The sequence below is a fragment of the Toxorhynchites rutilus genome, chromosome 2 (genome assembly GCF_029784135.1).
Source record: "Toxorhynchites rutilus septentrionalis strain SRP chromosome 2, ASM2978413v1, whole genome shotgun sequence".
In the NCBI taxonomy this organism is placed as follows: domain Eukaryota; kingdom Metazoa; phylum Arthropoda; class Insecta; order Diptera; family Culicidae; genus Toxorhynchites; species Toxorhynchites rutilus.
The window spans coordinates 272,336,680-272,360,189 of NC_073745.1; the positions used below are offsets into that span (position 1 = coordinate 272,336,680).

The following is a 23,510-nucleotide window of genomic DNA, read 5'->3' on the forward strand; positions in this document are numbered from 1 at the left end:
TAACATATCTCGAAACCGGGGAGGCGTTTTTTTTTGTTTTTGAGTTATGATTTTTCAAAGCGATGGTCCGAAAAATAATTTTCATTTTTTTCCACCACAAAAAAATCATAACTTTTGAACTACTGGACCGCTTCAGATGATTGTCATATCAGATTAAAGCCAATGAGCTAGTCTTGTCTCAAAAATGGATTTTGTTTTCGTAATTATTGATTATATTTATTTTTTATAGCTTACATCGTTACGGGACCACGGGCGCCATATTTTTTTATATTTTTTCCTGAAAGCTGAGGTTTTTTCACATAACATTTTTGAATACCAGAAAGGTGTTATTTTTCGTTTTTAAGTTATGAATTTTCAAAGTTAACATGTTTTCAGTTTTCGTTCAATATTTCTATGCGACTAGATGTATGTGACTATAATCCGATCAATTGGCAAGTGAGTATTATCTGATCGAGTTCCGATTCGGATATTCAGGAACTATAGTAGTCCGCCATCTTGGATTTTCAAGATCATGGAATACGCAGTTTTATAACTACAGCTAAGATAAAGGCGTGTTCCAAATTTCAGATCAATCGGTCAACAGGAAGGGGGTTAAATTTCTATTGATATGGGACAACCCTACAGATAAACATACAAACATACTTACAATTGGCTCAAATAAAACCGTTTAAAAGTATAGTATATAAACTATATTTTTTTATGGTTTTGATTTTTTTTTATTATTCTACATATTCCATATTTACATTTAGGTGCCTATTCTATCAAATTCCGTTTGAAAATCCTATTTAAATTGAACGAGAAAAGTGTCACCCAGATCTGGGTGACGGGGCGATGACAGCGTTAACGCGTTGAACCCCGATTTGTGCTTGCTGTCCTTCCATTCAGCCCGCATCAAGAGCGTTTTCACAATATCAGTTTCGGTCCCAGCTCCCAAAGATACTTATTGTATGAATAGAAAATAGTCTCATTTTGTGAAATACCCGAAAATAATCCATATATATTTTTATATTCTTATTTTGTAACTGTCAGTCCCAGTCAGTCAGCGCTTTCCTACCAAAAAGCTCACCGTCGTCCCCTAGGGACCGACGCGTAGTTCAACGGCTAAACAACAAATATCGTGTATCGTTTTTAATTTAAAAAAAATAAGGAAATTTAGGAAACTTTTTCTGGCTTACGCGTCCCGTTTCAAGCCTAAACGTTGGTTGAAGTTGGTCAGCCTACTAATACGTGTTTGTGACCTGAATAAAAGTTGAGTACTGCTGGTTAACACGTTTATAAAAATTGACCCGCGCAGACGGACATATGGGGGATGGATGGAACCTTTTCTGAGTAATGAACGAGAAAGGCGAGTCACAGAATACCACGGTCAAGATACCTCATTCATCTTCCAATAAATAGATATATTTATGAACGAATTTCAAATTTACTAGCTTACAGCTTACTTTATTTGTTTCCTTGTTACTCGACACCTGCACTTTTTCACTGCAATTACGTAGAATCGGGAGTTATTCCGATTCGCGTTGTATACCTAAATGTTCCCCTTCGCCGTTGCCATAAATGAGCTTTCCTCTGGAATGATAAGCCCATTCGCAGACAAACATGCAACTTTATGCTCCAATTCTATGATGCACTGTAATATTTATACCGCGAACCGCAGACTCGTACCGCAGTGTCCGTCCCGTAATCGAAAAAGTTAGCGACAGGAACAGAATGTAAAATTGAGAAATAACACAAACAACAGAAGTTTTCCTTCACTTGTTACTTTCACGAGTATCTTTTTCTAGTGGCGAATGAATGCTCCAATCGCTTTGTTCGTCGCCACATAAAAATATGAATGGAAATGTGCTACTCGTCGTTTTGTCCAGCCGGAAAAACGGAAAGGTTTTAATTTAGACGCAATTTTCACTCTCCCAGAAAAAAGAAATCAAATTACATTTCCGATTACTATTACTATTCCGGTGTTTTGTGATGATGCATAGAGTCCATTTGTGTTGCCAACAATAGGGTCTATTGATTTATCTCTCAAAAATATTCGCGCTTTCAGTGAGCAAATGGTTTGATGCTACTCACACAAATCATCGCACAGCGTTTTTCATCTTCAAAATTTGCTAAATAAATACCAAGCGATAAACCCTATCCGCGACACCACGTAGAACCTCTTTCGTGTGTCGCGTGTTGGCTATCGTGTGTAATCACTTTGTTTAGTCTCGTGTCAGTTGGTCTACGGTTGAAGTAAGTCCTACATATCCTAGCCCAACACCGCACCGGCATCAGGATGGACGGCAGCCGGCAGTTGGGTTTGGCCAGGGAACGTCCAATTAGCGAGTTGCTTGTTATCTGTATTAGCAGTCTTGCGGCAATAGTGACCATTTTTGAGCGATTTTACAAGTTCATCCGTTAACTATACAACATCAATAAGTTTATTATTGCGCCTTACGTCGTCCTGTGGACGGACTACCGACAAAACGCATATCGTGTCGAATGTGAAGGTCGATGCCACACGAAGTGCTTTTTAATAGTAATAATAATAATCAACTGTCGGACGAATTGTGGGAATTTACTGCGGTTTGGAAGGATCAGCTGTTTCGGAATTGATATTGGAGTTGAATTTTTCATTGAGCGTTATTGAACATAGGGCTGTGCATCTGAATAATTGATGTTTCAAATGAAACTAATATCTGAAGTTCAAAGTTCTATTGAAAATTGATGCCGTTCTCTGCAACAAATTTTAGAGAACATTTTTTATGTGACCCAAAATTAGCATCGTTCTAGTCGTAGTGAACCGTAGTATGCAGCAGACTACTAAAAGAAGCAACTCAATATGCAAATTACAGCATTTCACAACGGTTGCTTCAAATTTTACCTCGTCATGATAGTCTGCGAGTAGCCAAAAAGCTTTTAGGCGATATCCTTTCACTATATTACTCGTTGTTCGTCAGACGTAATTATGCTTTCCGATGTTACATATGTTCTTCTAGGTCATATTTAAAGTACTATACATTTTCTCCTTTCGGAGTTGGGTATTTAATTTATTTTTTATGTAAATTTGGAGGAAAACAAAACAAAATATGTAGAAACACAACAATTTTCTCGCAATCACACATCGCAATGTTGCTTCGTTTAGAGTCTTATCGAGCGAAAGGAGGTGAATCGGAATACCAGATGTTCTCTTTGGTTCAATATACACACTATTTTTAAGGTGAAGGTGGAAGCAAGCCTTTGTAGTAGTATAGGTAAAACCACGTGTCAAAATGAGGTAATAGTGTTTGTGAGAGAAGAGCAATTTGTTTCGTTTGTTTTGATCTTTGTACGTAAATAGATCAATTCACTTATCAGACTGTGTGGCGCTTCACTGACACGAGTCTTAGAATACACTTGAAAAAAAAAAAACAAATCAATACTGAAGTGAAAGATTGCAAATATAAATATATATAGAAGGTGTATTTGCATATGAAGTAAAATTCTGAGCGTAACATATATAACAAAGGGCCTGGCCGGGTAAGGGAGTAAAAAGTGCCCCCAAACCAAATCACTAGCTGTATGGCAAATATTGTAAAGGATATTAAATAAGAAATTTTGGTGGTGTATTTGAACCCCTATGTGGTTTGACGTAGGATCTATAGTGAAAAACGTACTTTTTCGTTTATTTCACGCCATCCTCAATAGATCCGAGATAAAAATTTGAAAAAAATACTGAATGTACATCTTACCACGGTGTATCAAGAAAAATTATCAAAAAAAAAATCATCAAAAATTTTAGTACTAAAAAAAATATTGAAATTCTGAAAAATTTGTTTTTGGGATTTAGAGATTTAGTACTACTCTAATTCATATTTAAATGTGCTCTTACGGCTTTTCTAGATTGATAAATATCTTCAAACTGTTTTTTTTTTTCAAATATCTAATAATAAAAATAAAATTTAAAAAAATACACAGTACAAAAATTTTTTATAGATTTTCTGGCATTTCGAAATTAAAAAAAAAAATAAAATAGAAAGGGAAAAAAAGGGAAACGAAGACAACTACGAACAAACACTGAAGATTGGTGGTGTGTATTTTCCATCGTTTGTATCGGTTTCGTTCAGTAGAAATATTGAACCGAAAACGTCATTTTTACGCATTACATTACTGCTTATTTCGTAGTGTTGAGGCTGTGTTGCGCGCGGATTGGGGTGTATTCAAATGTAATTATCAGATATAGATTATATTATATGAGTTTGAGTTCCACCAAAATAGAAAATATAATACGGATATTCGGGATAACATGGAAATCACAAAAACATACCTTCGATAATTCCTCATTCATGTTACAAACGTGAAATAATATATATTTTATTCTGAGATTGTCTACCTGTCCTATGAACAGTTTGAACAGGCGGACGAGACGCCTCTGCTGAAAAGATGTCACGATTTCATGAAATAATGTTAACGTTAATAACTATTTTTGCTGTGAACGCATGTTTTCCATACCAATTTAATCGGAAGTTCTATTAAGCCTCAACCGGTTCGCTGACTGTTGGATAAAGTCAACACTGCACGACATGACCGATTATGTCGAAAACTGATACACCCCAATTGCCGCTTAAGATTGGTTTCTTATGATGCATTACAATCCTCTGATTTTTAATTGGTTGAAATGATGAGAATAAATACTTTTATTTTGCTCATTTGTGTGCGTGCCTTTTCTAACGGGTGTTAAATAAAAAATGAGAATTTTTTCAATACCTTTCAGTAACTCAAATAAAAAGCGTAAAATTTTCTTTCTCCAAGAAAATTGCTCTTTGGGCTCCCTAGAAACATTAGGCGTGTTTGGTTTTGCTAGTTTGAATTTAGTCAAAGCAAAGATGGCGTCGAAACAGCACGTGCTCCGCGAATGCATTGTACGGTTCTACGAAACGCACTTCCAGCAAGGAAAAAAGCTCACGGTGGCACATTTTAAGGAAGAAAATGTACCTGTCAGTACGGTATATCGTATCCTGGGTTCCCTGAACGTAGAGCGGAAGGTCGGAAGTGGTCGTCCGGTGAGGATAATGACGAAGCAGAGGAAGACATCGTTAAAGAAGCTGTTTGACAACAAGGACGCAACCAGCCTGCGTGACGCCGGTCGGAAACATAGCTGCTCCCACGTATTGATCCATCGGACCCTCAAGATGGAAGGAATCGTCTGCAGGAAGAAGACGAGGTCGCCGGAGTACACGGAGGAGCAGATTGAGACGGTTAAATCACAGTGTCGGCGGATGACCAAAAAATACCGCGGGACGTCTTTTGTTCTGGACGACGAAAGCTATTTTCCGCTGTCCAAAACGCATATTCCAGGAAATGATAATTACTACTCCAGCGACAAGTCATCTACACCGCCTGAAGTGAAATACAAGTTCAAGCACAAGTTTGAAAAAAAGATTATGTTGTACATCGCCATTTCCGACCGGGGCATTTCAAAGCCTTGGTTTAAGCCGAGCGTTCTGGAAATCAACCAACAAATCTATCGAGAAGGGTGCCTCGATAAAATCCTGCTGCCGTTCCTGAACGAGCATCACACGGATGGGAAGTACGTCTTCTGACCGGACAAGGCGTCTTCCCATTACGCCAAGAAGACGCTGACGTATCTTGAGGAGAAAAAGATACCGTTCGTGCCGAAAGATCGTAACCCAACAAACTTGCCCCAGTGTCGCCCAATAGAGGGTTTCTTTGGCTCACTCAGTGCCCTAGTGTATAAAAACAATTGGAGGGCCAAGGACACGAAGCAACTGACTACAAGAATCCGGAGTTGTATCCGGAAAATGGACGTAAGTGCCGTACAACGTTCTTGTGGGAGCATCACGACAAAGTTGCGTCGAACAGCAGACCACGGCCCTTACTCAAACATTCACTGACATTTTTTTGAAGAAAATACATTATGTTATTAATAAAAAATACTGAAATCGACGAAAAAAAAAATTTTTTTTATGTGTGATTGAAAAAATTCTCATTTTTTATTTAACACCCGTTATCGTCAATAACGAAGTCGCAAAGTCGCAAAGTCGCACGCAAATCGATCGAACAAACGCTGAAACAAATAAACGGACACGATAGAGAGAGGAAATACTGCAATTAAAGCCCGACGCTAACTCACTAACACAACCCGAGCCTAAAAGCACAGAAGTTGAATATTCTATAACACAGTATGACTCCTTCCAGCGAGCAGTCAGCATTACATCGCGGTGCAATTTTGGTGGAACTCGATAAAATGATACAAAGTGTTTGTTTGCATGTCGTTTGGTGGAGAGCGCTTGTGTATTTTTGTGTCCCTGAACTGAAGCGAAAACTGCATCGTTAGCCCCACATTAGTATTTCATTTGCCAGTCAGAAATGCATAACAAAATGCTGCCCCGTAGTGATGAGTCTTTCCAACTACGAAGCAGTCACCACAAAATTAGTAGTAGTAGAAGCAACAGTACTAGCAAAGCAGTAGCAACATCAGTCACATTTGATTCTGCTGCGGCGTGTTTTTCTACCGTTTCATCAAGTAGTAAATGATCAGTTCTTTTCAGAACTAGTTTCCAAAGTTTCTAAATAATTTCAAAGCAGTGCTCTTCTTCCAATACATAGATGATTTTTTGATAATTGTATGGGCTCTTCATATAATTTTTCTCAGAACTTGAAAAGAACTCTTTTTGAGTAAAAATAATTCTAATTTTCAAAATATTTCTGTTTCAGTGAAATTCCGGTTTTTTAAATTTGTTCCAGTTGAGATTTTTCGAAAAAAGGTTAAAAACAACTCATAATTTCGAAAAATTCTCATAAAAAACTATAAAACCTACAAAATGCTGGTTAAAGAATGTAATGTAGGAAATAATATATGTTTTCATTAAAAAATATCAACCAATTTGAAAATTCATTAAAACAATATTTAAAAAATAATTTTTTTTAATTCTGAAAGAAAAAATAGATATGAATTTCCGATACAATTACCAACAAGTTATCCATACATCGGAAGAAGAGCAATGCTAGAGTTTTCCTAACAGCAACTTGGACGCATAGCATATAATGAACGAAAATCTAATTTATTAATACAGTCAACTCTCCCTTACTCGATGTTCTGTAACTCGATATTTTCCCTAACTCGATGAATTTCATGGCACCTTTGATTTTACATGCATTCTTCTCTCCCTAACTCGATACCTCCCTTACTCGATGCCTCTCTTACTCGATGGGCTTTGTTTCATTTTTCCATGGATTTTTACCTCGCTAACTCGATTGATTTTCGCGTACTTGTTTTTGTGCGTTTCTAGCTGTCATTTCAATTGCTCTTGAAAGTGAAGACGAAGTGTTCGTATTATCAAGGATTTTTTTTCAAGTATGGAAAACCAGGGAAAACCTTTCAAGCGAACGATTAAAACGCTAACCATAGCGCAACGTTTGAGCATCATCGAGCAAGTCGACAAGTATGGGCGAAAGGTGTCTGAAGTTGCAAAAGATTTCAGTATTGCACAAAGTACGGTGTCAACACTATTCAAGCAAAAGGAAAAATGGCATCGGATGGGAAAATTGAATGTGGACAAAAAGCGGATAAGGTTGGTTGGGAACGAGAAGCTGGAACGGTCAATGGAAATTTTTGTCAATCAAGCCAGAGAGAATAATTTACCTCTCTCAGGTTCTATTCTTCGGGAGAAAGCTTGCGAATTTGCCCAGAAATTGGGAATTCCCAATTTTAAAGGAAGTTCTGGATGGCTAAGTAAATTTTTAAAACGGCAAAAGATGAGATTTCGGAAGCTATGTGGCGAGAGTGCCAGTGTAGATCTCAGTGTAACGGACAACTGGATTTCGCAAACCCTACCCAGTATAATCGCCGAGTATGATGCACGTGATATCTACAATGCAGACGAAACAGGACTTTTCTGCAAATGTTTGCCAGACAAAACATTTGCATTTCGATCAGAAACTTGCCACGGAGGAAAATATTCGAAACAACGTCTGACAATCATGTGTGCAACCAACATGGACGTAAGCGATAAACTACCATTGCTGGTCATTGGAAAGAGTAAAAACCCACGGTGTTTCAAAAAGAAGAAATCATTACCAGTGATATACGAGAGTAACACCAAGGCCTGGATGACCTCTATTCTTTTTGAGAAATGGATTATGCAACTTGACGAAAGATTTTCCAAAGAAAATAGAAAGGTATTGATTCGGGAATTATGTGTAATGGGAATGTATCATACTTATATCTCTTTCTCCTCAAAGGTGGTCATGTTCGTTGATAATTGTACAGCGCACCCAAAATCTCTCCAACCAAAGCTTAAATCGATAAATTTGCAGTTTTTTCCACCAAACTCTACTTCAGTAGTTCAGCCGCTAGACTTGAGCATAATCAAGAACCTGAAACAGTACTATCGCCATGAATTAGTAAAACGAAGACTGCTAGAAATGGAGGATACAACGGTATTTTTTTCCTTTTTACATTCATGTTATTCAGCACTCATACTGTATTCAAATATACTCTAGGACCCTTCAGATATATCGGTATTGGATGCAATTGAATTACTTTCACGCTCTTGGATAAACAAGGTTAAATCTGAGACTGTTCAAAATTGCTTCAGGAAAGCCGGATTTTCCATAAATGATGATGATGATATTCCGCTGGCAGAATTAATGCGTCGTGAGCTTGCTGCTGTCGACAGTGCAGTACCATTCGATTGTTCATCGTCATTTGATGAATATTGCGAAATGGATCAAAATGTGATTTGCTGTGATCTAATGAATGATACCGATATACTGGAAAGTGTCGAAGAAGCTGAAAAAACGTTGAAAATAGTAGTCCTATGGAGTTAGGAGAGGTTCAGGAAGTTTCAGCTGATTGTTTTGAAATTACACCTTCGAACGTTAAATCGAACCTAAAGAATATGTCCGAAATATTGCAATCAACTGAAAATGTTCCCGTGAAACTATTTGAACATTTCTTTGCGATTGAACAGTTCCTGCGTGATCGTTACAATTTAGTTTGAATTACATACATAATTAATATTTTCTTTGTTAACCTAGTTCCTTTTCCATTTCCAATTCCATTTTACAATAAAATTGGCCTACTAAACAAACATCCTATGTATTTTAAATTTATATTAAAATTTGAGAAAAGAATGTATAATAGTACATGCGCATTAGTACATATAGGGTAAATGTACTAATGCACAAAAATAAATCAATTATAGTAATATCCTGTATACGCAATGGTACCAATTATAGTAAACCCCATGTACCATAATTGGTTTATTCCTAATTGGGTCATATTTTTAAGCCCTAATATTGGGACACTTACCCTAACATCATATATTTGCAATTTGTGGCATAAAAAAATATGAGAAAATGTTCTGTATCTCGATACCTCCCTAACTCGATGGTCCCTTGGATATCGAGTTAGGGAGAGTTGACTGTAGATAACCAATTAAAAAAAAGTATTTGATACTGATTTTAACTTAAATTTCCATGCTCCTCGAAAAGACACATGTCAAAAATGCGATTTACTGAAGGAAAAATCGGAGCATAACCTCAGAAGATTTACATGGATGCGGTTTTGAAATTACCTCAAAATGACGAAAAATCATAGATAAAGAATTTCATTCAAGAATGAACAGAAAACCGCTTGTTATAAATAAATATAAGTATTTTTCGCGTATCCGCAATTTTTCGTGTGAGATATGAGAAATAAGAAAGAAGGAGGAAGAGAACTGAATAGTACAAGAAATGAAGTGGAAAATTTCGAATCGTCCGAGGAACAAGTCGGTATGTTTGAGTAACTTAGTACTAATTCAACGCCGGAAGCAACACCGAAATTATGATCCAACAACATAGATGTTGATGAAACAGTTAGTCTGGATTCCACCGCTCTCTTCACTCTTTCATTATTGTTCTAGATGCCAAAACGCGTCCAATTCCACCGATGCAATTCTTCTGCCGGTGTCCCCAAAACCTGAAATCGCAGAAGAATGGGAAATTTATTCCAAAAATGTCCTCGATACATGCTGGATTCCATCAGGTAAAGGAAATCTAATTGACATTGATGAAGCAGTCGTTGTTTCACTACTATAAACCAAAATGTGCCCCCTAAAATCACAACAGCGGCTGCCGGTGGGAAGCGATGCGCTTGCTTATCGCTTTGCGGTCGAAATAAGTTATGGAAAACAATAAGAGCGGGAGGAAAGTATTTGTCCACTGCATCAATAAGCTGTATAAGGATGGCGGGAAATGGTGGGCGTTAATTGCCGCTGGCGACTGCTTCCCTAATTCCACACGTGAAAAAGGAAATCAAGTTAGTAGGTGCACCAATTAATTGTAAGTAGGCTACCGAAAGAGCATTCCTATGCATGGGGTCAAAATATCTCGCATTTCTCGGGTTCATGGTATACTTTCTCCCGCTCTTATGTGCAATTACAAATTAAATCGAACTCAAAATCCAGATTTTAAAAACTTGTCGTACCGAAATAGTGTCTTAGACAGAGTTTTAGAGTATTGAAGTTGAAACGTGAAAAAAATATACACTGAAAAAAAATTAGTACTCTTTTTTTTATTTACCAAAAAAAAACTTTAATTTGCAATATCTAAAATACACATTTTTTGATTTTTTAATATAAATTTTTTTCATATAAAATAAAAATCATGTAGAAAATTTAAAAAAAAGATTCCAAGATGGTTAGATCTATTTTTGACGAACTTTGTGGAACATCAAATTTTTATAAATTTTAAAAACATCGAATTTTTGTAAGTTAACAATCGGTTTTAGCCACAAATTTTTGATTTAAAATAAAGAAAAACTCTTTATCAATCTTCTTCTAAATACAGCCATTCTCGGGATATTTGAAAAAAAAAATCTAATTTATTGTTTTCTTCAATTTATTTTTTTCTTCAATTTTATTTATTTTTTATTTATTTTTTTTTTAAATGTTTTTCAACGTAACTTCTAAACACATATTTTCACCATAATGATGTATTTGAGAAAGTTGTTGAAAATTATAAGTAAATTCATAAAACTTCATGAACATGACGACGACAAACATATTAAAAGAGCCTATCTATTATAAAAAAGAAAATAAATTAGAAATATTTTATAAGGAGTATTTCATGTCGAAAGTCGGAAATTCGAGATAAAAGAGGAAAAAAACACCCTGGTTTTTTTACGCGGATTTTACAATTGACGCGATTTTTTACGCGGATTTTTCAATTAACGCGGTTTTTTTTCACGCGGATTTTCCAATTAACGCGGACTTTTTTTACGAGGTACGTATCCCCCGCGTAAGAAAAAAAACCTGAATGTATGATGAAATGAAACAACTTTTAATCCCTGAAAGAAAAACCATTTATTAAAACTGAATAGTAATAGTATCCGGTAACCAGTGCAATATCACATCTCTCCCTCAGCTCAATTTTTCTCTTATGCTCCCTCAGAGCATATTACGGTTAATAGTGTTTGTAACGAAGCTTAGCGCTTATGAAGGAAATTAGTGCCGCGCCTAATCACGATTCTTACGTGGATTTTAGGTGTTGGGTTGGGGAGCTCACCGGGTGGTACAACGAGCAGGAATTTCAAGCGAGCAACACTCGACTTTTTTACTTCCGTTCTACGTAAGAATAGTCCCATTTGATATCTATCATTACGTGACATGGTTTTTTTACGCGGATTTTCAAATAACGCGGTTTTTTTAGGAGGTACGTATCCCCCGCGTAAAAAAAGTGGGTGTAAATCGATTTCGGTCGCGCACTCCAAACGAAAAACAAACACACTGTTTGAGAATTTCATTGGTGGGAAATTGATCGGTAAGTTTATTGTGATAAGTATTTTACTGTCGAACGTAAAATACAAGTTTTGTTGTTAAGGTAACAAAAAATTACAGTTTTTCGGTAAAAACAATAACCCGCCTTGAGGCGGTGTTGGACAGTTGAGCGAAAAATGCTGAAGTGTATGCATGCTGTGGGTACTTTTGTACTCGCTTGTGTTTCTACAAATCGAAATGTTTCAGACTTCAAAATCATCGAGTCTGAATAATGTGGCATTGAAAATTAGATGCAAGCAGCGGGTACTTTTTCACTCGCTTGCATTTTTGCAAACCGGAATGTGTTTTCCCAACAAGAACCAAGAACCAACGACACCAAGAAGTTGGAAAAATCGGCATTGCAGATATATGTCGGCAGTATGCATTTTTACACTCCGGAATTTGTTTTGCTTACACGGTCTACAAAATCGGGTACAAATGCAACGCTTTGGTCATTCAACCATTCAAGACTGCATTGGAAGATATCCCTCCATGTCGCCAGTTCACTGAACTTCTATGAATATGATTAGGCGAAATGTTGATAGCTATTTACTGCGATAACCACTACTATAATGCATGAATTGGCCTGAATTGGGATTTGTTTGCAATTGAATTCGTAAATTGTTTCATCCATTCACAAGTTTATTCAATAATTTATTCAATAGACAAAAGATAGCTCTGCGCAGCGGCGATATCATACCCAATGAGGAACAGTCGAGGCGCGATTATTGCTAATTGAAAAAAAACACAAATGGTTACTGAGCCAACGACAGTCCTACGTCAACCTTGCGGTTGTATCATAGTCATAACCAGAGATGCCAACCTTCCTGATTTTTCAGGATTTCCAAGACTTTTTGACACGTTCCCTGATATCCTGACAAACACTGAATTTTCCCAGATTTTTCTGGAATGATCCAGATTTTTCCTGATTTTGTTCTTTTTACTTTTTTTTATTAAATTTGTTTATTTAAACAGGCTCAGTTACATGAGTTTGAAGGAGCCGAATTCTTAAATATATTTTTAAAACTATATATAAATAATTTTCTTAGCTCTATGCTTAGTAAGGTGGAAAACCGATTGCGCGTGTTGAACTCGTGTTTAGAAGGTACTCTTTACTTCATTAGAATGAAAATTATTCGTAATAAATATACGATGTTTTCCTGGTTGTAAATCATTATTATCATAATAGCCTACATAAAAAAGCTCTACAGTCCGCACTTGTATAATGTTTTATCATTTTATGTTTATTATCTATATATTCCGAAGCGATTCGCTTTATTCAAGATACCCTGTCGACATTTATTAAAGCTTGAAGTTAGCGTTAGAAAGATACAGATTAGCACTCCCAAAGGCAGTTTCAAATCGTTATATTATGAATGATGAATAATTGAAAAAAATTGTAGTTTTTTGTATACCTTATTCCTAATCCTTATTTTACAACTTTGTCTATACATTTCCTGATATTCCACAAGCACTCATCATCATTAACATACATTAGCATTCTCAAAGCTCCATTATGAGCTTCCACTAATCAAACAGTCGATAAATAACCACAACTACTGCTTGCAACAAACTGGAGGAACTTCCAGAATTAATCAATGTGATAGCCGTCGTGCTCCATCAGAGCAACGCCAAACTTCGTTTTTTTTGACAACACGGCAATTTAATTTTGAGTTTGACTGGAATATGCTATCCCACCAGCTAAACTAACCCGATATTGCACCTTCAGATTATCACAGGTTAGGGTCCATGTGAAATTATCTCTAGTACACGAACATAGTGTCGAGAAGCATAGAAAATATCTTTCATTTATATATAAAAGAGTTTTCGACGAGAATGTAAACCAGAATATGGATAATATTTTTAGGCTGTGTAAAAGATTTCGAAAGATCGTGGAACAAAACTGCGCTCACAAACTTGAATAAATGTAGTCTGCCTATAAAAATGGTGCGATTGTGTTTCCAAAAATCGGTTCGAACTTTTCGGACAACACAATATGAGCTATCCTGATTTCTCCTGATTTTTATTTTCATTCTCCCTGATTTTTCAAAATAATAGTTGGCAACCCTGGTCATAACCCATCCAGTTTTTTATGCTATCAAACTGCAGTTTTACGCATAGTTCTCACATGTTTCTTTTTGGCATACTTTACTTTTCTTCATAAAACGATTTTTTCATGCATAGTCTTACGGAAAAGCAAAAAAAAACTTACTGTTTGTTCCCAGTATTTCAAAAAGCAACATCAAGTTCAATTGTCCCATGTTGATATTCTAGGCAAAACTGTCCCATCATGAATTTTTGAGCACGTAATCAAGTTTGATTGATTCATGTAAGGAGATCTTGTCACATTTCATTGAACAATAGTTTACTGCTTATAAAAAAACCCGGTGTATTGGTAAATTGAAATGCTTAAAGCTTCTGGTGGTCAAGTATGCTAAACAACTTTGATTGAGTTTTTCTCAGTTGCAGATTTTGGAACATGAGTCAACTATGCGTAGAACGGCAGATTGGCCGCAGAAGCTATCAGAACGATGATGATTTTAAAAGAATATTTGTAGCAGTTTTTAGTGGAGCTTATCATACAAATGATAAAAAGATTCGATTTTGATGATTCGATGCTCAAGATTGCGACAATGTTAACTCCCAATAACCTTTTCAATCAAACAAACATCAACGTTGTATGGAAGAAGCGTTTTAGGATTCTACGATTGGGTTTTATAAAATCTAAAAAAAATGAATGTCCTGTCCGTGTCCTGAATGTGAAATTAACATGAAAATGGGGTTTTCGAAAAAAATTTGTTAATGCCAAATGTCTTAAAATTGCATCAAACGTCTACTCAAAACTCTACTGTCATTTCAAAAAAAAATTTCGTCAAAAATCGACAAATATCGGGTCTTACTCTTTTTTCGGAATATGAGGAAAAACGTATGGTTTAGGGCGCTAATGAAAATGGTCATATGGAACTTCGTGCGGAATGTTGATTTACATGATAAAGTAAAAAAAATTAGCTCAATCGGAATCCATTCACTAGTGTCTAGTTTTTTGAAAGCCGAAAAATCACCCAAGTACAGGAAATTAGGCTTTTTAAAAAAAATACAATTGCACGAAACGTTGAGATTTACCGTTACCTCCAATTTTTTTGACAAAAAAAATTGACGTGAGACTACGTTTTTGATTTCTATATAGAGGGGTTACTCTACGTAATTATGTAACGATTCATTAAGAAAATCATGTAATGATTCATTAAGAAATTTCAAACGCATATTACGCAAAATCGTTATTGCGATGTATGTTGTGCTGTATAAGATTAGACAAGAAATTTGTCCACCGATTTTTTTGCTTAAAATATGAATAGTGAATAAAGAAAAAAAAGTGAACAATTTGACGATTGAAATGGGTATGTACTCCGATTTTACTAGCCACTCGTTATCCCCCACAACGCAACGAGCACTCTTGTTGGCTACATACAGGGGTTAACTCACAATGTGAGTCGTCTATGTCTATAATAGGCTATTATCAGTTGGCAGAATCAATGGGAATATGATCTTGGATTTATTTGGATTTTTTCTTGGCTGGTTTTACTCTATTTTTCCCAAAATTCGACGAGAATCAACCTCAAAAGGTTAAACGTTGATAAAGATTATATTTGATCGATGTTCAGGTTTTTGTCCAACCAATTCGTGCCCATCTCACGTTTTTATAGTATAGGTCTTGCTACTAACAATTTATGTAATTGTGGTCCAGGATGTCATGATATTCAGCATGTTGTTTGGTAATGTAAAAAATGCAATTAAAGAGTTTTACTGGTACTTCATTTAGAGGTTCGAAAGGGTATACTCACACATGCCAGATTAAGATGGCTTGAGTAGTCGCGATCTCAATATTCAGCCATTCCATGCCAAACCGATATAGTGGTTCTCAGATTTTCGTAAAAGTGGTAGTTTTGTTGTTTATCGCAAATTATTATACTCGTATTATTTTAGTTTTTCATTAAGGTGCCCATTTCCATTTTAAGGTTGTCCAAAAAATCAACTTTTTTTCCCTTTTAATTTTGTTTTCGTGGTTATTTATTGTATTTGTTTTTTTATGGATTTCATGGTCTCGGAACCAAGGGCGCTATATTTTTTCATATTTTTTCTTGAAAACTGAGGATTTTTTAAATAACATATCCAAAAATCAGAGGCGTTATTTTTTGCTCTCGAGTTATGGTTTTTCAAAATTAACCGATAGTCCAAAAAATCATGTTTCCCCTTTTTCCAAAAATACCTTTTTTAAAATATTTCAAACCTATGGGGGCGATTTCGATGATTTGAAGCCATACCTATTTGAAGCCAATGAGTTGTTCTTATTTGAAAAAATACCATACTTGCGTGAAAATTGTATTCTAGTCACATGGATGCAGTACAGTCGCATAGGAATATTGAATGAAAACTGAAAACATGCTATCTTTGAAAAATCATAACTCAAAAACGAAAAAAACACTCCGCTGATATTAAAACATGTTATATGAAAAAAAACTCAGCTTCCAAGAAAAAAATTTAAAGATATGGCGCTCTTGGTCCCGAAACCATTTAAACTATGAAAAACAGTTATAATCAATAATTACAAAAACAAGATCCGTTTTTTTCCAAGATTAATATTTTTTTAAACAAGTTGGATTATATATATCGATCATTTTGTTGTGGAGAAATGGGTAAAAATTGATTTTTCGGACCATCGGTTAATTTTGAAAATTATAACTTAAGAACAAACAATAACGCCGTCCTGATTTTTTGATATATTATGTAAAAGTTTTCAAGAAAAAATATAAAAAAATATAGCGCTCTTGGTCCCGAGACCATGAAAACCATAAAAAACAAATACAATCAACAACAATGAAAACAAAATTTCAATTTTCTGAAATTGCAGTATTTTTAAAAAAGATCAGCTTTAATTTGATTTGTCGAACATCTGAATCGGTTCAGTAGTTCAATAGTTATGAATCTTTGAAAAAGTCATTTTTGGAGAAAAGGGGGAAAAAGTTGATTTTTGGACCACCCTAGTGAAAAACTAAAAAATACGGGTCTAATATTTTGCGATAAGGAACAAAACTACCACTTTTCACGAAAATCTGAGAACCACTATATCGGTTTGACATGGAATGGCTGTATTAAGTTACCCATATATTTCTTCCTTAGAAGTAATTATGTTATTATTTTGCCCGCTTAACTACCCTGAATTCACTTCACTTGTTCATCATATAAATAAGCAATAAGCATCTATGTAGATCTACGCTATTTAAAATTGTGTTAAAAATGTACTGCAAAATCATGATTGCTTGTCCTCTTCTGCATAATTAAATAAATAGAAGAAAAGAGTGGTAACGACTTTAATATATTTTGTGCACATTGATATAAACAATTCAAATAGTGTCGAGCTCCTCGTGTCCAGGTTAGAATATAGTTCCGGAATCTACTTCTACCTACCCGTTCAAAGGTATTATTAGAAACGCTTTCCTAGACCTCCATTTGATGTATCAAAAAAGTAAAAATTACAAATTTTCAAACAATGAGAAACTCAATTCAAATGCAATTAATACAAACAATCACAGTCCTACGTCAAATTCCCGTCCGTGCCCCTAGGCCCAGAACCATCTACTTTTTTTGATAAACCCCGATTTCCTGTACTCTTGGGTGATTTTTCGGTTTTCAAAAAACTCAAATTTAAACGTTCCCAGACTAGTAAATGAAGTCCGATTGAGCTAATATTTTGCATTGGGTATCTTATCGTGTAAATCAACATTTCGCACGAAATTCCATATGAAAAATTGTGATGTCCATTTTCATTAGCACGCTAAATCATACGTTTTTTCTCGTATTCCGAAAATAGACCCAGGTGTCGATTTTTTACAAAAAAAAAATCTCGAGATGATAGTAGATCTCGACGTCATTTTAACGTTAAAAGATATTTTTCGAAAACACCATTACCATTACCAAATTACCCTTTCGTCTTCGATGATGAATAATTCAATAAATAATGATAGCACCGCGAATATAAAGGCAGTTTTGAAAACACCAAAACTACAACATGAAAGTAGTTTTGGTGTTTTCAAAACTGCCTTTATATTCGCGGAGCTATCATTATTTATTGAATTATTCATCATCGAAGACGAAAGGGTAATTTTTCAATAAACCGAAATATCTCTGGATGGAACGTTCCTACCGGCACGTTTCAGAAACCAAATGGAAGATGATTGATAAGGTTGATTGGATTTACTATTGAATTGTCTAGCAAAAATTTGTGTTAGTCCGCCGTTTTTTTTGAAAAAAACAGTTTTTTTTATTTCTTCCCGATATTGTTCTGCTGATTTTGAAATTGATTTTTCACCAAGTTACAGTATGTCAAAAATCACTCAAAACTTTCGATTTCACACTCTTTTCTTCTATTTTTTTTTTGTCAAGTGTAGTTAACCGTTTGAGTACCCACGAAATATGTTCCTGGAAGACGAAATCCTACGTTCCCCGCAGTTTTCACATGCAACAAGGGGAGCGCTCTTCCACACGCAAACGATTAATAGTTGATAATAGTTGAGATCGTAAAACAATTTTAAAGAATTAGAAAAACCATTTTGTATTTGAGTAACTAGTTGCATTACATACCCGCTTCATAGGAGCGTTTTGTGAATATAAAATTGCTTGTACATTTTTCGAATTAATTACTTGGCAAATTCATCACCATTAAAAAAATATAAGGCACTCTATTCAATACGTTATATTCTTATCAATTTGCATATGATATTTAGCATTTCTCACGATTCGTTGTTTACAAAAATATGTCCTTTTTCCAGCGAGACCAGGAAATGTCGCCTTAATTAGCCACACAGTGAAACCATTTTCGTACACTTCCATACGGTATTCTCCGTGATTCCTTCCTGTATCGCCACACTTATCCACAACAAGCATTCTTATGGCAAGAAATTAGGGAAACACTTTGTTAGAACAAAAAAGCACCAAACACATTTCCTGCCGTCGTCACGCGATGAGTAGGTAAAAAATCTTTCAAAACTAAGAAACCGACGCAATAATTGAATTCATTCAGCAGAAAAGACTACTCATTCCGAACATTCGGTATAAAGTAACAGCAGAGCGTCATTGGCTAGACTTCTCTACTTATCACAACACTTACAGGAGACTATTCCTTTATTGGCTAGCTAAATCCTTGCGAGAAACATGTTGAAAGAATACTTCAAAAGGACCGAGCACATATACGAAGGAATCCCAACCGAACTTATCTTACGAGAGGCCACCGAAGAACTGAACCTTAGACCGAGGACATGCTCTCTAGAAAGGTAAGGTGCAAAACTATTCCGGTCTGAAGCAGCCGACAACGATTCAGGTGCACAACGTTCATGAATAATGATGAGAAGAAAACGTCGGTATCCTTGAAGTGATAGCCCGATAAAAAAAAAGTTCCCCAACTTTTATACAACTTTTTGTACGAGAGGTCAATTTAAAATCATGAAATAAATTCTAAATGAAATCATCAAAAATAAATTTGAATGAAAATTAATGTTTTTTGTCATCATGCGCTTAGGATGAAAGAAGTTTCTTCCCGGGGTTGTTCACTCCAGGAACAATAAACATTCCTGCTAGCAACACGTGCGTCAGCGCGAAAGAAAATCTAGAAAATCTGTACTCACCTGTTGCTTCTGTTGATTTGGTGTCAATGGATCCAATCCATCACTCTCGTGGAACGGTTTAGGAGAAGCAGTGTCCTTCACAGAAGGACCTATACGATGACTAGGACTTGGCAAATCGACACTTTTGGAGCACTTAATTCTGAGTAGTTTATCAATCGGACACTCCTCATGATTTTCGGGAGCTACATAATCACAGTGGGAGGCACTTTCTGGTGGATCAGCAGTCTTATTATCATCGCAAGTTTCATTTTGAACTAGTTTACTATTCAGATCATTTTTCGATTCCTTCACATTGTTGGCTGCAGAATTTCCACCCAACTCAACACTATCCGGTTCTAATATTTTGATTCTCTCCACTGCGAAGCGTTCACGTTCGAGCGCGAGCAGACGCTTTTGCTCGGCGATATATTTGGTAATATCTAACTCGAAACTGTTGTCACTCATCTTTTCAAAGTATGTTTGTTTTGAAACGTGGCACTGAAATTGTTTAGTCTAATGGAAAAGGCGTACTTTATCCGAATGCAAAAGTAGATAACCGTTGATCGAAATAATGTTTTGTTTACAATAGTTTTAAAATTCAAGTGACATTTGCTGCAATGCTGTCAGATATCTAAGCTGACAGCGTACGGCGTTTGTTCGGATGCAGAATACATCTCCGACTGTTGTAACATGCTCGTCGCCCCTTCATCCAGATGTGGGTGACATTTTCTCGTTCAAATTGAACGGAATTTTAAAAGGAGTCCGATGGAATAGACACCCAAATAGAACTATACTACCATTCTACGCATAGTTGTCCCCTGGGTCATGCGGACTCAATCGAATTTATTTTTCAAGTGCATTTTACTTTATAAAAAAAATTCCCATGCTGTTTTTTTCCGCATGCTATCAGATGTTTCTCCCATAAAAGGAGCAAACGTTTTCGTGACTCTGATTTTGTTTAATTACCTTTTAGATTGAACCAGAATTGAAATAAATGTTGCAATTTGTACAATTCGCTTGCATTAATAGACGAAAAAATTTTGTTCGTTCATTTTTATTAATTCTATTATTTTCGCCTTTATTAACAATATATTCTCTAGGTAGTGGATTATTGTAAAAAAAAGTAATATTTTTTTCTCCTCCTGATTATTGGATCTCTTTTGACTTTTTTTTATTGGATTGTATTTTTATTGGATTCTTTTTGACAACTAATTTGATTCTATCCGCGTCACCCACATCAAGGCACCTAGAAGTATATCCTAAGGTGGGCCAACTTGCTAAAACCATTCTTCAGCCATCTTGAAGTCTACTGTGTTTTGCTTGAAAAGAAAAACACACAATACGCTTGTACCCGAGCTCGCTCGTGATCAGTCTGTCTCTTTCACGCTTCAAGCAAATAATTCCTTTTCTGCTTTCTTCCGTACTGTTTTCATATACCGCTCCCCTAACCAACTTAGTGACGAAACGGCCTCACCTTAGGATATACTTCTAGGCACCTTTATCCAGATTTATAAGGGGCTGTCCACATACGTAGTCCTACGTCAAAAGCATTATTATTTTAAACTACTCCCTCCATCCTCACCGTGGACAAGCGTCAACATTTTCATTTTGGAAGGACCAAGTGCAGTGTAAAACTATAAAAGTTCGAATGAAAATGTCTACTTCATGTTGTTTGATTTACCTAACACATGTAGTCCTGACACTCACTTAACCATTTGTCGATGCGTTTCCTGTTTGTTTCACAAATAATTACCATGATGATAAAAAATCATCATCTGACACAGTTTTCGTTTAATATGTATTTGCAATTTCGAAAAAAAATCTCCTATTTCATCACACAAAATACATATTAGATACATAAAAGTAAAAAAGTCAGAGAAATTTCTTCCGACTTGCACTGTGGTCACGCGTATTCTAGAGCTTGCCACTCAGAATGCTTTCAATGCGTGTTATTTGGTATAGGAATCTCAACTAAGTACTAATAAAAATGACGCAAGTAATACTACGTTGAGATGGCGAAATTCCTCTAGGAACGTTAGTGCCATTTAAGAAGATTGGTGAACCCGAGTGCGAACCCGTGAATCATCTCAATACGAACCCAACAGCTTTCTGGTTGAACCTAATGCGAAACTTAGTTGAAACTGAGTGAATAAGTCACTTTTGACAGCAGTTAGGTTGAAACTGCGGTTGAAACGGACTACAAATGATTTTCAACTACCTTCGATGTGGGTATCAAATGAAAGGGCTCGAATAGTCGAACATAGTTATTTATGAAAAATGCAAATCCAAAATATTTTCTCAAAGAAAAATTAATTTCTTGCACCTTTTTTCCCCATGTAGTCTTTTTTTCCGCATGCTGTCAGATGTTTCTCCTATAAAGCGCGATTCACATACAACATCCACGTCACGTTCACGTTCCGTCACGTCACGTTGCGTCAATAATACTGAAGTTTCAGTATTTGACAAAATTTCAGTTGGACGCTTATGATTTGAAACGATAGCATTATTTGATGAAAAAATGTAGTTCATCTTTATTCGTTCGTCATGCATCGAGTGATTTCACTACACTGCTGAGCGTCTTAGCTTAGCGCATCACGAGAGAGACTCGATGTTGTACGTGAAAGGGTTAATAACAATACTTTCTCTATGTAGTGGATTATCATAAGAAAAGTAACACTTTTTCCCCTCATGATTATTGGATCTATTTTGACATTTCTATTGTATTCATTTTGACAACCAATTTGATTCTATCCGCATGAACCAGGACTTGACTAGTAGAACCACGTAGATGACGTCTAAACAGAACCCATATTGAATTGACAGAAGCCAACATATCGAGTTCCCCACTAACATTTCCCTTTGTTTTGTCTTGAATCGGGTTCCCACTGACAGTTCCGCTTGAGATTTTCCTAACAATCTAAGCTCCAATCATAGCACCCGGCTGAGTAGAACACAGTTATTTATGAAACATGTAAATCCAAGATGGCGGACTACACATGATCTCAAACTATCATCAATATCGGTATCGAATGAAACGGCTCGACTAGTAAAACATATTTTTTTATGAAATAGGCAAATCCAAAATGGCCGCCACCATATATATTTTTTTCAAAAACCTTATTAATATAGGTATAAAAACTGCATCACTAGTAGTACACATTAGATCATAAAAAATTGAAATTCAAAAAGGGCGTAACTACCAAATTGCTATATATAGTTTTTTTTTCGAAATCCCATCAGCGTGGGTTTCAAATGAAAGAGGACTTCACTTGGACAATAAACTACATTATGAACACCTTGTTTTTTCACTTAGCAGCACATTGATTTCATAAGATCCTGGTTCTGACCGGTTTGACTGAAATTTATGAAAATTTCGCATGTAAATAAATGTATTTTCTATCACATAGCATGGCCATTTTCCGGTATGTTGGCTTTTATATTCTATTTGACAGCAATTCCACGTCAAATCACCCGGCCACTGCTTTGACTCCAGTTTTTTGGAAACTTTGTACATATGGTGGTATGTACCCAAAATCACAATTTTCATTATTAGATGACCAATTTTAATTACAACTGATTTTTTTATAACACCTTATTTCAAGGAATCATAACATGAAATCGAGATGTTCGATTGAAATATGATGTACGGCAAAAATGTTGGGAAATCAAAGAACTATTTGAGAAAAAAAACAATTCAAATATACCATTCAAAACTCTTACTCAAAAATTTGATTGATTTTCATATGTAAAGAATTTGTACGAAAAGTGTAGCTAATCTTTGGACTTTTTATTATTTGTTATTTTTATCGATCCTAGATATTTTCTTCAGCGGCTCGATGTTTTTAAAAATCACCTTATTTCTATCGCATTAGATTTCTCTGAAAAGCTGTTTTGGTTGTTCTTGTAGTGGCATATTTAACTTTTTTTTAACATACATAAAGTTATAAAAAATATTAGAAATATTAGTCTACGATTTCGTTGGGTATCGAGTAATTTCATTACTCTACTGAGCGCCCTAGCGCCCTGTGAAGAGCAAGTACACCACGAGTTAGACTTGATATTATAGGTG

General features: G+C 35.6%; 1 protein-coding gene across 7 annotated transcripts in view; it reads right to left on the reverse strand.

Moving 5' to 3' along the window:
- Positions 1-20,028, reverse strand: part of LOC129769298 (uncharacterized) — a 44,927-nt gene extending 24,899 nt beyond the window's left edge. For 6 of the 7 annotated variants that reach the window (XM_055771446.1, XM_055771450.1, XM_055771447.1 and 3 more), the window contains exon 1: positions 19,463-20,028. In XM_055771446.1, the coding sequence (XP_055627421.1) occupies positions 19,463-19,906 (444 nt within the window). In that variant the 5' untranslated portion in view covers positions 19,907-20,028. Of the gene's footprint in view, positions 1-18,948; positions 19,083-19,462 lie in introns of those variants that run through there. The other variant, XM_055771451.1, reaches the window with a different exon arrangement.
- Positions 20,029-23,510: the final 3,482 nt, after the last annotated feature.